Genomic DNA, 12,440 nt, shown 5'->3' on the forward strand with positions numbered 1-12,440 from the left:
AGTGAGGTGATGTTGCTTTTAAACTAAGCTTCTCTAGACCTCAGCATTACGTTCTGAGATGACAGCATTGGCCAGAAAGCTAAGATTCCATTGTCAAAGGCAACAGCCCTCTCAAAGGATGCCTCTGCCCTTCTTCTCTTAGCACCCGATTTCTCAAAGCTGACGCCTGGCTGCCAAGTCCCTTGAATTACTCTAGCATTTCACATGAAGATGGCAAGTAAAGGACTTGGTCTGTGGCCCAACTTACCAATCACAGGAGATTAAAGCAATGGATGGAAGTGGAAAAATCTATATTCTTTAATGAACTCATCTTTCCAGTTTCAGAGAAGTCTGTAAACAGCTGAGTGAGATAAAGCATAGTCCTCACAGGACCCTAAGGAATGCTGAGTCAGAAAGAAAAACAGAGGGCCTGTGGCCAAAAGAAACAGAGGTTTCTCAGATCAACATCTTGAATCTGGCTTAACTTGCCCAATCCACCTGGCAGGCACTTCTGGGGGAATGCCAACCACATCTGGGGAAACATGAATTTGCTACCCTCTTGATCACTGCAACAGGATGAGAGGATTACTATTTTCAACCTGGAGATCTGTCGTGTTGTGGTTGGCTAACAGTTGCCATGTTCCACCCTCATATGGCCACTGTTCAGAGTCGGGTGCAGCATTCTTAATGGACAGAGCTGGTCTGGAATGTCACATGAGTGGGCCATGCTGAAGCTTGGCTGCCAGCCCAGCCAAGCCACAAGATGGCAGGAAGCAGCTGCCCAAGAATACCCCTGAGGGTTAGGGGAGGTGGGCTTTTATTGGGTCAAGGCATTGGGTCAACCGCTGGTGGGAAGTGTGGCCAACAGGGCCAATCTTCTCAGTCAGTCTCTTTCACTTGGGTCGGATCAGTAACAGCCACATCAATAGCCTGGTAGAGTAACAACAACCAAGTGACATCATTCATGTCAAAAGTGGTTTATAAATTAGAACAGGCGAACAGAGGTTCCTGTCAGGAAAGTGGGTTCAGCATAATCAATAACAGACAGACACGCACTGACTACGAAGAGGAACACTCTGTCTTCCATCAAATAGTGGTCATAAAAGGATGGGTACCTCAGCCAGTCCCTTGGTTCACGTGTGTCCTTCAGCCTCACCTACTGTGCCTGATACATCCTTATGCAACCCCAAACACTCACTTAGGAAAGCAGACACTAAATGTTTCCTAAAATTTTGACTGAAATAAATAGCACTGATTAGGTAAGACTTGGAAAATGTGGGCTCAGTGCTTGGGTGGTGGCGGCAGTGAAGGCTGGATTGGTAATTCAGAGGTTTGGGAAGGGCCCCGTGCTAATCAACATAAGTAAAATTAGGTAGAAATGAGGTAACTATTTATTTGCAAGGTTCTCCTGGTCTGAATCTCTAATCAAGAATCATATGGGTCACCTGGGTGGCTCATCTGAACAAGTGTCCAACTCTTGATCTCAGCTCAGGTCTTGATCTCAGGGTCATGAGTTCCAGCCCCGCATTCGCCTCCACCCTGGGCATGGAGCCTACTTAAAAGAATTACAGTGACTTTTAGTCCCAGTTCTGGCTCTCAGTTTCCCCAAGTGTAAACCGTTAAATAGGTAATACAATGTTGATCCACTGTGTGTGACTGACAGTATTAGGAAAGGCACAAGACACAAATAATCCCACCATTTTGTGGGAACATGATGAGAGCAAAATGCTAAAATAACATACTAACTTGGGAAGTATATTCCTTTAGCTTAGGGATGGTGGGGTCACCTGATCAAAACTTTTCGGGGAAGTGGTTGTGAGCTGGAGTAATTGGAGTGACCCTAATTCTCTGGGTCAGAGGGCAACAGGCAGGGGTTAGGAAGATGTCCCAGACAGAGGAAGCCAAAGCTGCAGCAGGTCAGACTCAGTCAGAGCAACTTCCAGACACCAGGGAGCGTTTGCATCTGGGTGGTATACTTGGGTCAGTGTTCTCAGAGCTACGGACACTCACCCCAAGCAAGAACAGGATTCCTCCATCCAATTCCACCCCAGCCCACCAGAGGCACTGAGCAGCAGAGGCCTATAATCGATTATGTCAGTTTCCAAATCAAGACCAAACTCAAAGTTACGGCTCAACAACCCAGAAATGAAACCAACCCTTTAAGTGCTCAGTTTTAACTAAGAATGGGAAATTGCCTAATGTGTTATCCCAATAACATCCAAAAATTAATACCACCCATGACTAAGATCTTATTTTTTGCATTCTCATGGTCTTCCTAGGATTTTCCTTTGCTTTTTAAGTTTCATTATTCATTATTTCTTTCACAAGCCAAGTGTCATGCTCTTAAGGATCAGTCCTAAAGTTCAAAGGCATGCACGGGGCCTCACCACAGGGGCTGCTCTTGCCCATTTTCCTTTTTAAATAGAGAAGGGCAGTGAGGTGTGGTCCAATGCTTAGACTAGTCCATTTTTTAGGATCACTGGTGAATTGTTGCTTACGATCTTTGCAGAAACAAAATCTGGGCAGTGAGCAAGGGCAGTAAGAAAACTCCATTCCCAGAGCTAAGCTCAGAGCATGGAACAAGGCAGGTTCTCAACACGGCTTCCCAATATTCTCTCCCTTGTCTCTCAAGATCTCATACAAGTCTGCATGGTAAAGGTAGAAGCATGAATAATTCATATCCTCATTCCTCAATCCAAGCAAGTTTCTGAGAAGTGGAAAATTCTAGGGGCAATAAACAATGGCAAATTAATTCAAGCAACCCCAGCTCTGGAACCCTGAAACCCAGCACAACACTTGGCATGTGAATGGTGCTCAGTGAGCTGTTACTGAATGAGATGAAATCAGCAACCTTCCTAAAACAAAATGACCTGCAATCAGAGATCACAGTTTCCGTATCTGTAGCTGCATTAACATTGGGTCCTTGCTATGCTCTGGTTTTCCCAAAGAACTCTCTCCAATCACAAGCTGCAAGAAGCTAGCTGACCCGAGGCAAGCAGTCCAGCATATCTGGTACAAGAGGTTAGTCTGAAAGATGTACTGTTTCCTTGTAGAGCAAGGCCCTAAATCTTGGTACCTTTCTGTCTTTCAAGTGAACTTGAGCAATGTCTGGATATAGTTGTAATTCTTAGAGAATTCTTGATCATGGGGTGCCTGTTGAGAATTTATGAAACCAGCCTGTTTTATGCCATGCATTCATGCAATCTCTAGAAAATACATTTATTTTGTATTCTTGTATTTGCCGTCAGCACCTGGGTAACCATCAATAAACCGAGCAGAGATTGATATATATTGCGAAAACCTGAAGAATTTTCTAGGCTCTCCCACCTGAGGCGCACAGTGGTAGCAATTCCAGCAAGAGGCCCCTTTCTTAGAACATTAAATGTGTCATTTAATTTAAAAGGTACTTTTCGAGGCCTTGGTTGTGGAGGTGTGTTCAAAATGGTCCTCTAATGAACCATTTACAAAATATGCAAATTTCGATGCAGTGGCAGAAGGTACAACTGTGACCACAGGCCCGGGAACGGCCACCGCAATACTTATGCTGAGTGTGAAAAGTACACTTCTGAAGAAAAACGGGATAAATATGGTGAGAAGGACTTTTATAAACATAGCTGGATAACTACTGCCAAAGGAGGTGTTTCATTTGGCAAGAATCAAGAAGTCTAAAACCAGGCCTTAATGTCAGAGGAGCCTGTAACTGGAGAGGAGTCACAGAGCCTCATGAAGCATTCTGGAAACCATCCGCCCAGACCTGCCTGGCTCTAGCCCCTGGCAATGATGCCACTACGGTGGCTCCCATTGTTTTATGTTTAGGAGAGAACTCCAGATGCCCCTTAGCCTCTGACTATCTGCCACGTATTAAAAGATTTATGTATCTTTACAAAAATCTAGATTAAGAAGAAAAAATATATATAAAATAAAAACTGGACGAATGGCCTATTAGAGGAAGTAAAATATTTGAGACTCACTTAGATGTACTTTTGGGGTCTTGCAGTCACAAGACCAAAAGGGCTCTGTTCAAAATTCCATATCCTATTTAAGTTTTCCCAATATATGCAACCCAAGAAGTAGCGAGTTACTCAGTGTACCCCAGTGCAATCATTCGAAGTACGGAGGGTACTGAAAACTTCAGGGCTGAGACTGATTTCAACAGTTTACCACAACGGAATAACTCAAATCCCAGGAAATGCACTGTTTGGGTATGGTAACCAGCAAAGAACAAGGTTGGCGCAATCATCTTTTATTCCATTAAGAACAACTAAACAGACCTACTTCTGTTACAGGAACAGAGGGATTCTGAAGGGTCAACATTTCATGAGACGCAGAAGAACAGAAACCTCACAGTGGCTCCCCAAAGCTCCCTTTGCACACACAGGGACAGTCTGTGGACAGACTAGGTTCCGTTGCCTCTAGAAACCAAAGGGAAACACAACAGCCCTGAGTGCACACACACTGGCGTGATGTGTGCCAAAACTCGTAACAAAAGCTGTTCAACTGCTTCCGGACCTTAGTCCGATTGCTCCACTACTAACTTTTATGCCACACATGTTAAAACCTGGACTCTCTCGCATTCCCCCTGGGTCTCCTCTGGGGGGAGGGTGAGGGCAATGGGACAAGGGACTGTGAGCCTCGGATAGACAAAGAGACCAAGAGAGAAGCGGAAGGAGCTCCTCCAGGATGTCCCCACTGCCAAGCCTGGCCCTGGCTCTGCCAGAGCCCCTGCCTGAAGAGAGACCACAAGCACACGGCCCCTTGTGGCCCAGGCTGCAGGGAGAGGGGCGGGAAGGACTGTGAGAGAGTGCTGAAGTCAGCGGCTCCTGAGGCTCTGAGTCAGCACCTTCCAGACCAGGGTGGCTGCTGGGAAACAGACTTTCTCTCCCACAAAACCCCACATGCAGGAGCAGCCCAAGAGCTCGAAACCCATGGGCACGGCTGTGGAGCGGGAGCCCCGAGCTGACCATGTGTGCCAAGGAACTGGGGGCTGGAACCCAGCACCCACCCGATCACCGCTGCCCCATGAGAGACAAGAAAGGAGGAGCGGGGTGCTCCATCCATGTGCAGGAACTAGTCCTGCCTGGAGCCAGGCTCAGTCTAAAGTCCTTACTAAATAAGCAAACACAACAATGACCTCATACCAGAAACTGTTTTCCCCACAAAGACTTGGATAGCTTCATGCTTCAACTAGCTGCTGCTCTTCAAGGGAAGAGGTGGAGAGGGTAATTGGGGTTGCAGTGGAAAGAGAGTCGAAATGTTCCAGTCAATGAGGTATCAAAGTCATTCAACCTTAAGGGCTGCCTAGGATATTATATTACCTGAAAAAAGCAAGACACAAAATTGTACGCAGACATAGACACACTAACTCAGGGAAAAAGAAAAGTTTGGAAGGAAAGATACTCACCTCTTAAAATATGACTGACGGAATTATAAACAATTTATTTCATTTCTTTCTACTCTTCTAAACCTAAGAATAATTCTGCAGCTATGTGAGCGAGCACAGTTTTGGAAAGGAGGCATTGTGAACCAGTGTGGGAGGAAGGAGTTCCTCCAGGTGGACCAGATGGTCCAAATAAATCCTGGTCACCAAGAATGAGGCAGACAAAAAGGACGGACCACACATCTATCGATGGAATCGTTTTTCAAATTTTCTTTAATGAGTGTGTATGGCTTTTCAGTTGAGGGGGGAAGACATCCCACCCCAGCCTCCCTGAAATGTTAGTGACTAGAAGCACTGTGTATGTGGGAGCCTTGAAGGCTTCGAGAATCTCCCTTCTCTCTACGCAGGGACGTGTGAGAGTCTCCCAACACCGCAGGACTGTGTGCAGTGAAGGGAGAGAAACAGCACCAGGCAGAATTCTGAAACGCAAGATAACTCAGAACAGTGAATTCGGGTGGCTGAACAAAAAAGCTGGGTATTCTCTCAATTATGGAATATCCTTTCCTCCAAAATGACAAGCTTTCCCTGCTGAGGCCACTCACGCCTCATCAACCACAGGCCCTGCACCTCCAGGCTCTGCGCAGTACACAGAGAAACCTAACATCTGAGGGACGTAGAGGAGGCCTCTACCACGTAGCATGCCAGGTCCTTCTTCTACAACTTCTTCAATTTTCAAAAGAATGCAGAAACAAAGGGTAGTGAACCATTTTAAGACAGAAAACCAAATGTACGAGAGGGAGAGAACCGGGACAGTAAGCTGATGAATTACGGGGGCGGAATCTGCCCACGTCAGCGGACTGAGAAGCCTGCGCTCCCAGGCCATACGGACACAGTACAGCACAAGCAGCCTTCTGGAGGAAGACGGATCAGAGGTTTGTTTTTGGCTCCTGAGGGGAAGGAAGGGACAGTTTTATGACACTATTTACTAATACATTTGAAGCAAGAAAAAAACACTGCTAAAAGCCATCACAGGCACTGGCAGGCTCCTTGGAGCTTTTATGGTGCTGGTGAAGGAACTGGAAGTCCACCCATCACACTGGAACTCCTGAGGCACAGCCTGGCGGTTCACGGCAGCAGCCCCTCAAGCCCTACCCAGAGGTGGTGGCATGGACTAAGAGGGGACCCAGTGCTCGGTAAGCCAGGCTTCTGTGCCAGGCTGGGCTCCAGGTGCTGTCTACACACACTCTATGCTTCACAAGAGCTCTGAGCCCAAAGTGACTCAAGCAGCAGGTGGTGTTACTGGGTTTAAACCCAGGCCTACCTGATCCTAAGGACTTTTTCTGCTAACTCAGTTAGAACCATCTAGCAGGGGCGCCTGGGTGGCTCAGTGGGTTAAAGCCTCTGCCTTCAGGTCAGGTCATGATCCCAGGATCTTGGGATCAAGCCCTCCATCAGGCTCTCTGCTCAGCAGGGAGCCTGCTTCCCTTCCTCTCTCTGCCTCTCTGCCTACTTGTGATCTCTGTCTATCAAATAAATAAACAAAATCCTTACCAAAAAAAAAAAAAAAAAAAAAAAAAAACCATCACCAAAAAAAAAAAAAAAAAAAAAAAAGAACCATCTACCATATCCCAGTCTATTGTCTGAGGGCAAGGATCCCTGTTCCATGGTCAGCATATCAAATCCCAATTCTTCCACCCATGACATTCCTCCATGACATTCACATGCCCTGTACTTTCTGGAGCAGTGCCAGTTGTGAACATGCTGGTCCCACTGCTCCCGTGGGTGCACCCCTACTTGCCTCACTGTGTGGTCCGCCCCAGAAAGCCTCTCACTTACTGATGCACATCGGGGGCCCTCTCAGCACTTGCTCCTTCCGAAGAGGGACCGGTCATTCCTCCCCCAGGGACAGGTCATTTAAATGCTCTGATTTGCCTCCCATGATTCCGCTTTATCTTCCCTATAATACTCAAAGTATTACTTTGAGTATTACTTTGTAATACTCAAGTATTCGAGGTGTCGGTGGAGGCCCGCAGCAATACTCCAAGTATTACTTTGAGTATCACTTTGAGTATTATAAATACTCAAATATTACAAATTAATACTCAAATATTACAAATTATAAATATTAAAAATACTTCCCAACTGGAGGACCACTCTCAAGGGAAGAATCCCAGCAAAGGAGAATACCCCACAGAAGGAACTACACTCCTGCCTCTAATTGTTCCATTTGCTGGGTTTGCAGGCAGCACGGAGTTGGAAGAAATGCCCCCCGCCTCCCGTCCGCTGCTGAGACGTGATTTTACAGTATCTCATCGGAATGCAACTCTCAGAATGGGAACTGCCAAACTGTAATTTAACTGGAATCCATGGAAAGTCTTATACGTAGATTAAAAAGCTTAAGTGCTCAAACAGGACACAACAAAAACTGGGCTTGACTATGGCTCACTTGGAAAATTAAAGCCCTTCAGCTTTTGGCAGTGAAGTTAAAGATTGCCTCAACAGTATCATGTGATTGTTTAACAGGAGAGAAAAGGGAAAGTGGGCATCCTGTTAGGATGTGTTAATGTAAGAGGAACATCCAGATCACAGAACTGTTCAGTGGAACTCTCCAGAATGACAAATAACATACTCAGGGCTGAGAGCACATTTAACAAACTGATGGAGTCCTCAGAGGAGGAGACCTGGTATCTAGTGCAGAAAGAAAAGAGAACAGAGAAACATAAAGAAATTTTCAGATGTTTGACAGGCTGTCTAGAATGGGAATCAGTGGGTGGAAATGACTGAGACAACAATTTTCCATTCAGTCAAAAGAAGCTTCCAAACCATGCCTGTGGGAGGCAGATGATGGCCCCCCAAGATGACCGCAGCCCAATGCCCAAAGCCCATGTCTGTGTTACTCTGCACGGTAAAGGGACTTCACAGATGTGGTTAAGTCAAAGCTCTCAAGATGGGGAGACTCTGGGATTACCCTTGCGGGTCCAACATAATCACAAGGCTTCTTGTAAGAGGGAGGCAGAATGTCAGAGAAAGACATGGGACAACAAACCAGAGGTCAGACTCAGAGAAAGATCTGAGGATGCCATAGTGCTGGCTTTGAAAACAGAGGAAGGGCTATGAGCTAAGGGATGCAGATGGCTTTTAGAAGCTGAAACAGGCAAGGGAATGGATTCTCCCCTAGAGTTTCCAAAAGGAATGCAGCCCTGCTGACACCTGGGTATTTGCCAAATAACATCCACAGTGGACTTCTGACTTTCAGAACAGTAACAGACACACTGGTGTTGTTTGAAGCCACTAAGTCTACAGCGACTCGTCAGACCAGCAACAGGAGGCGAATGCAATGTCTAACAAGAGAATACCCGGGACGCCTGGGTGGCTCAGTTGGTTGAGCAGCTGCCTTCGGCTCAGGTCATGATCCCAGCGTCCTGGGATCGAGTCCCACATCGGGCTCCTTGCTCGGCGGGGAGCCTGCTTCTCCCTCTGCCTCTGCCTGCCACTCTGTCTGCCTGTGCTTGCTCTCTCCACCTCTCTCTCTCTGATAAATAAATAAAATCTTTAAGAAAAAAAAAAAAAAAGAGAGAGAATACCCACTACTGGCCCCAGCGAGCTCCCTGTCCCAGGAGGCAATCAAGGAGAGACTAAACACCTACCTGTCAGGAATGCCATGCAAGGTAGTCCCGGATGACCCCCACATACCCCTGTGACTCTGGGAGTTCTCAGGCACACAGCAGGTCCTCCTACTGTTGTATTCTACACACAGGTTCCCACTCCCAGGCCCAGTGGCAGGCAAGGCTCGCCCTTGCCTTCTCCCAGGAGGACAGTGGTTAGTTAGTACAAGGCACCCTTTGGGCGGGGGATGCCTAGTGGTGCCTGAGCCCGGCCCAGAGTTTTAATGTGCTCACAGGGTGCCTACCTGAGCAGAGGATCCCTCTGTTCCTGGCACAGGAGAAGTTGTCACACTGGCAGAAAGAACCGTAGATCTTCCCGAACTCGCTCTCGAAGCAGGAGCACTGGTTGCAGCTGCACTCCCCACGCCCACTGCACAGAGGCTTGCCTTCGGCTTCCCGGCACAGGTTCTGGTACCCGGTCTGGCGCTCGCTTTCCTGGCACTCACAGCGGGTGCCCAGGTGGCCGGGGTTGCACTCGCACAGGCCGCACATGTAGGTCCCGTTCCCACTGCACCGGGTGCTGTCGGACTCCAGCCGCGCGCTGCAGCCGCACTGGCAGCTGTAGGTGACCCCCACCTCCAGGCTGTCCCGGAACCCTACAGGCCGCAGGGTGAACATGTGCTCCGTGGGCCTGCTGGGGCAGCTGCGGGCCTCCACCGACACCTCGAAGGACGCCTGGGTGGGAAGGAGAGAGGGGACGTTGTGGCATGGCCGGTCAGGGCCTCCCCACCATCCAGAGGCCCAGCAGGGGGGAAGCACCCCTGAGGTCCTCGATGGAGAGCCGTGGCTGCAGGCCAGAGGCAGACAAGGCCCCCCCAGATCCGCGAGCGCCCTCACTGTACCCAGGACAACAGCACTCAGGTGCGCCCAGGGCATGTGGTTCTAGCTCCCCTGTGTTTCTGTGTTACCCTACCCGCTCCCCTCTCCGTTTAGGAAGTCGCTCCTCCCACGAATACTTTCCCAGCATCCCCTCTGTGCCAGGCACTGAGGCAGCTGCGCCCTTGACCTCGAGGGGCATGGGAGCCCATGCACCCTGGCACCTGCCTGCCCCTCTGCAGAAAGGGTTCCTCTCCTGCTGGAGAAAGGACAAGAGGGCGCTCAGTCCCTGCCAGGGTGCCTGCCTCACCACGACACACCCCTGAAGGCTCCCTCTACCCCCCGGTTCCTGCTCACACTGGTCCTCCCAGCTGCACCCCTCAGCCCCAATCACAGCCCCGTGTCATCACTGATGAGCATGCCACACACAGGGACAGACTTTTTCTTTCTAAGCACAGCCTGTGGAGAAGTGTCACTGACCCCTGAGCTGCTCACGGGTTGCCCCAGAAACAGGCAGTCAGGTGGGCGGCTGGGGATGGCCTCACAGGAAGACCCCATCACCTGCCCACGTGGCTGTGAGGGGAGGAGAGCACGGGCAGGCTCTGTGGGGTACTCCCAGAGGCAGAGCGCCCCTCCTCCCTGGGCTCCCCTGGGACAGGAGTGGGTGTGGCTAGTCAGCCAGGCTGCCCTCAGGACCCAGGGCTGTGGAGATCCGCAGACAGGCAGTTGGCACACCCTGACCCAATGCCACCCTGAAACACTTCTCCCTGAACAGCGGTGCTCCTGAAACAGACAGGGGTGTCCATTGACTGACCCCCTGTGTCTGGCCGGATGGCTCTATTTTTCAAAAGATCCCTTGGGTCGTTCTGAGGTTCAGAAGGGGTTAGAAACCACTTTTTGCTACTGCTGTTCTTAATTGCATTAATCACTTGGGTTGGATTAAAGCTGACTTTTTATTTTTATTTATTTATTTTTAAAGATTTTATTTATTTATTTGACAGGCAGAGATCACAAGCAGGCAGAGAGGCAGGCAGAGAGAGAGGGAGAGGGGGAAACAGGCTCCCTGCTGAGCAGAGAGCCCGATGTGGGGCTCGATCCCAGGACCCTAGGATCATGACCTGAGCCGAAGGCAAAGGCTTTAACCCACTGAGCCACCCAGGCGCCCCAAAGCTGATTTTTTAGAAAGTCATCTATAACTGGCTTTACCGGCCTCTCAGGTAACAAAGAGGTGTATTTTTGGAAAACAGTGAAAACATGTTTTTTTCTAAATGTTCTATAGATCCCTATCACCTCGGGGTCTTTATTAATTCTAAAAGGTCTCCCCTCAAGTTCTTTGACACCTAGGGACACCGTGGGGGTGGAGGGGCAGGCTAAACTGAGCGGGATGACAGACCCAGCGCACCAGGCCCTGGAGAGAAATTCCCACTTGGCAGTAGGCCGGGCTCCAGGTGACCCAACGACGGACATCCAGGAATCAACGTCAGCCAAGGGGTGTCACAGAACCTGCTGCTAGACAGGTGAGCTGAGGATGATGACCAAAAGCCAGGGTCAGAGGCCACTGGGTGAGCCAAACCAGCTGCAGACAGCTGAGATTAGCCCACCCCCACTCTCCAGGTCTACACAGACCGTGGAAGGAGGCAAAGGGAGAAACAGGCTACGTTTCAAGGACCCAAGGTATAGGTGGGCTCTTGAGGTAAGGAAACGAGATGAGGACCCACCTGGGAACTGAACCCTGCCTCATGACAACAAACATGACTAGTCACCGGGGGACAAATGCCTACATGGGCCAGGCACTGTGCTGGGCATTTCCATGAATGTCTCATGTACATGCCCTAAAAAGAGGTATTCTCATTTACTAGAGAGAAAACAGGGCTGGTGGGTAAGGGAGCTTAGTGTCGGTCACAGAGCTGGTGAGGGTGGGACCCGGCTCTTCTCGGCACATCCTCTCCTGGAAGTGGGAACATGTTCAGTGTTCATGTCTGGGTACGGAGGGCAAGGCAGCCCAGCGAACTGCAGGGACTGCAAGATGGTGATCCCCAAGGGCGGGGGGGACCAGAGGCATCTCCAAATCTACCTGCCTTGGGCTAGAGGGGACCCAACCTCCAGACAGGAAGGGAGTAGGGTGCCTGACCGAAGCCCCCCACAGGGCTGTCAAGAACGCAGATACGAACATCCCTGCTTTGGGAAAGAAGCCATGACTTGCTCAACGCTACCACTTCCTGGGGCTACAGTGATATAGGGCTTGTGAAATGAAAAGTCCCTGCCTCCCAAAGGTGTCTGGGGCTCAGAAATGGATAAGTGGCAAAGAAATAAGCTAGACCAAGAGCCAAACGGATTTAATTACTGAAAGACTGTGAGGAGTGTCCATCTGGGAGCAGAACCTGCCCCCAGGGAAACTTGCCTGCATCAAGGGACAAAGTAACAAGAGAATTCAATCTCCCCAGTCTTCCCAGTGTGCCTGTGTTTGCCAGGGAGTAAGTGGAGAAGCCAGGGGAGCCCCGGGATCAGTGCAGGCAGCCAGTGACCCAGGATTTAGAAAGGCTCATTGACTGTCTGCCTCGCTGGCGGAACGAGGAATAATGGCCTTTAGGCAGTCCTGGTGG

At 49.5% G+C, this 12,440-nt stretch overlaps 1 protein-coding gene across 2 annotated transcripts in view; it reads right to left on the reverse strand.

The window, feature by feature from the left end:
- The window catches only part of ITGB5 (integrin subunit beta 5), a 113,423-nt gene that overhangs the window by 20,367 nt on the left and 80,616 nt on the right, over window positions 1-12,440 (reverse strand). For both annotated transcript variants that reach the window (XM_059391119.1, XM_059391118.1), the window contains one exon: window positions 9,267-9,696. In XM_059391119.1, coding sequence (XP_059247102.1) covers window positions 9,267-9,696 — 430 coding nt within the window. The remainder of the gene's footprint in view (window positions 1-9,266; window positions 9,697-12,440) is intronic.

This window comes from Mustela nigripes, chromosome 2 (assembly GCF_022355385.1).
Source record: "Mustela nigripes isolate SB6536 chromosome 2, MUSNIG.SB6536, whole genome shotgun sequence".
Classification (NCBI taxonomy): Eukaryota; Metazoa; Chordata; class Mammalia; order Carnivora; family Mustelidae; genus Mustela; species Mustela nigripes.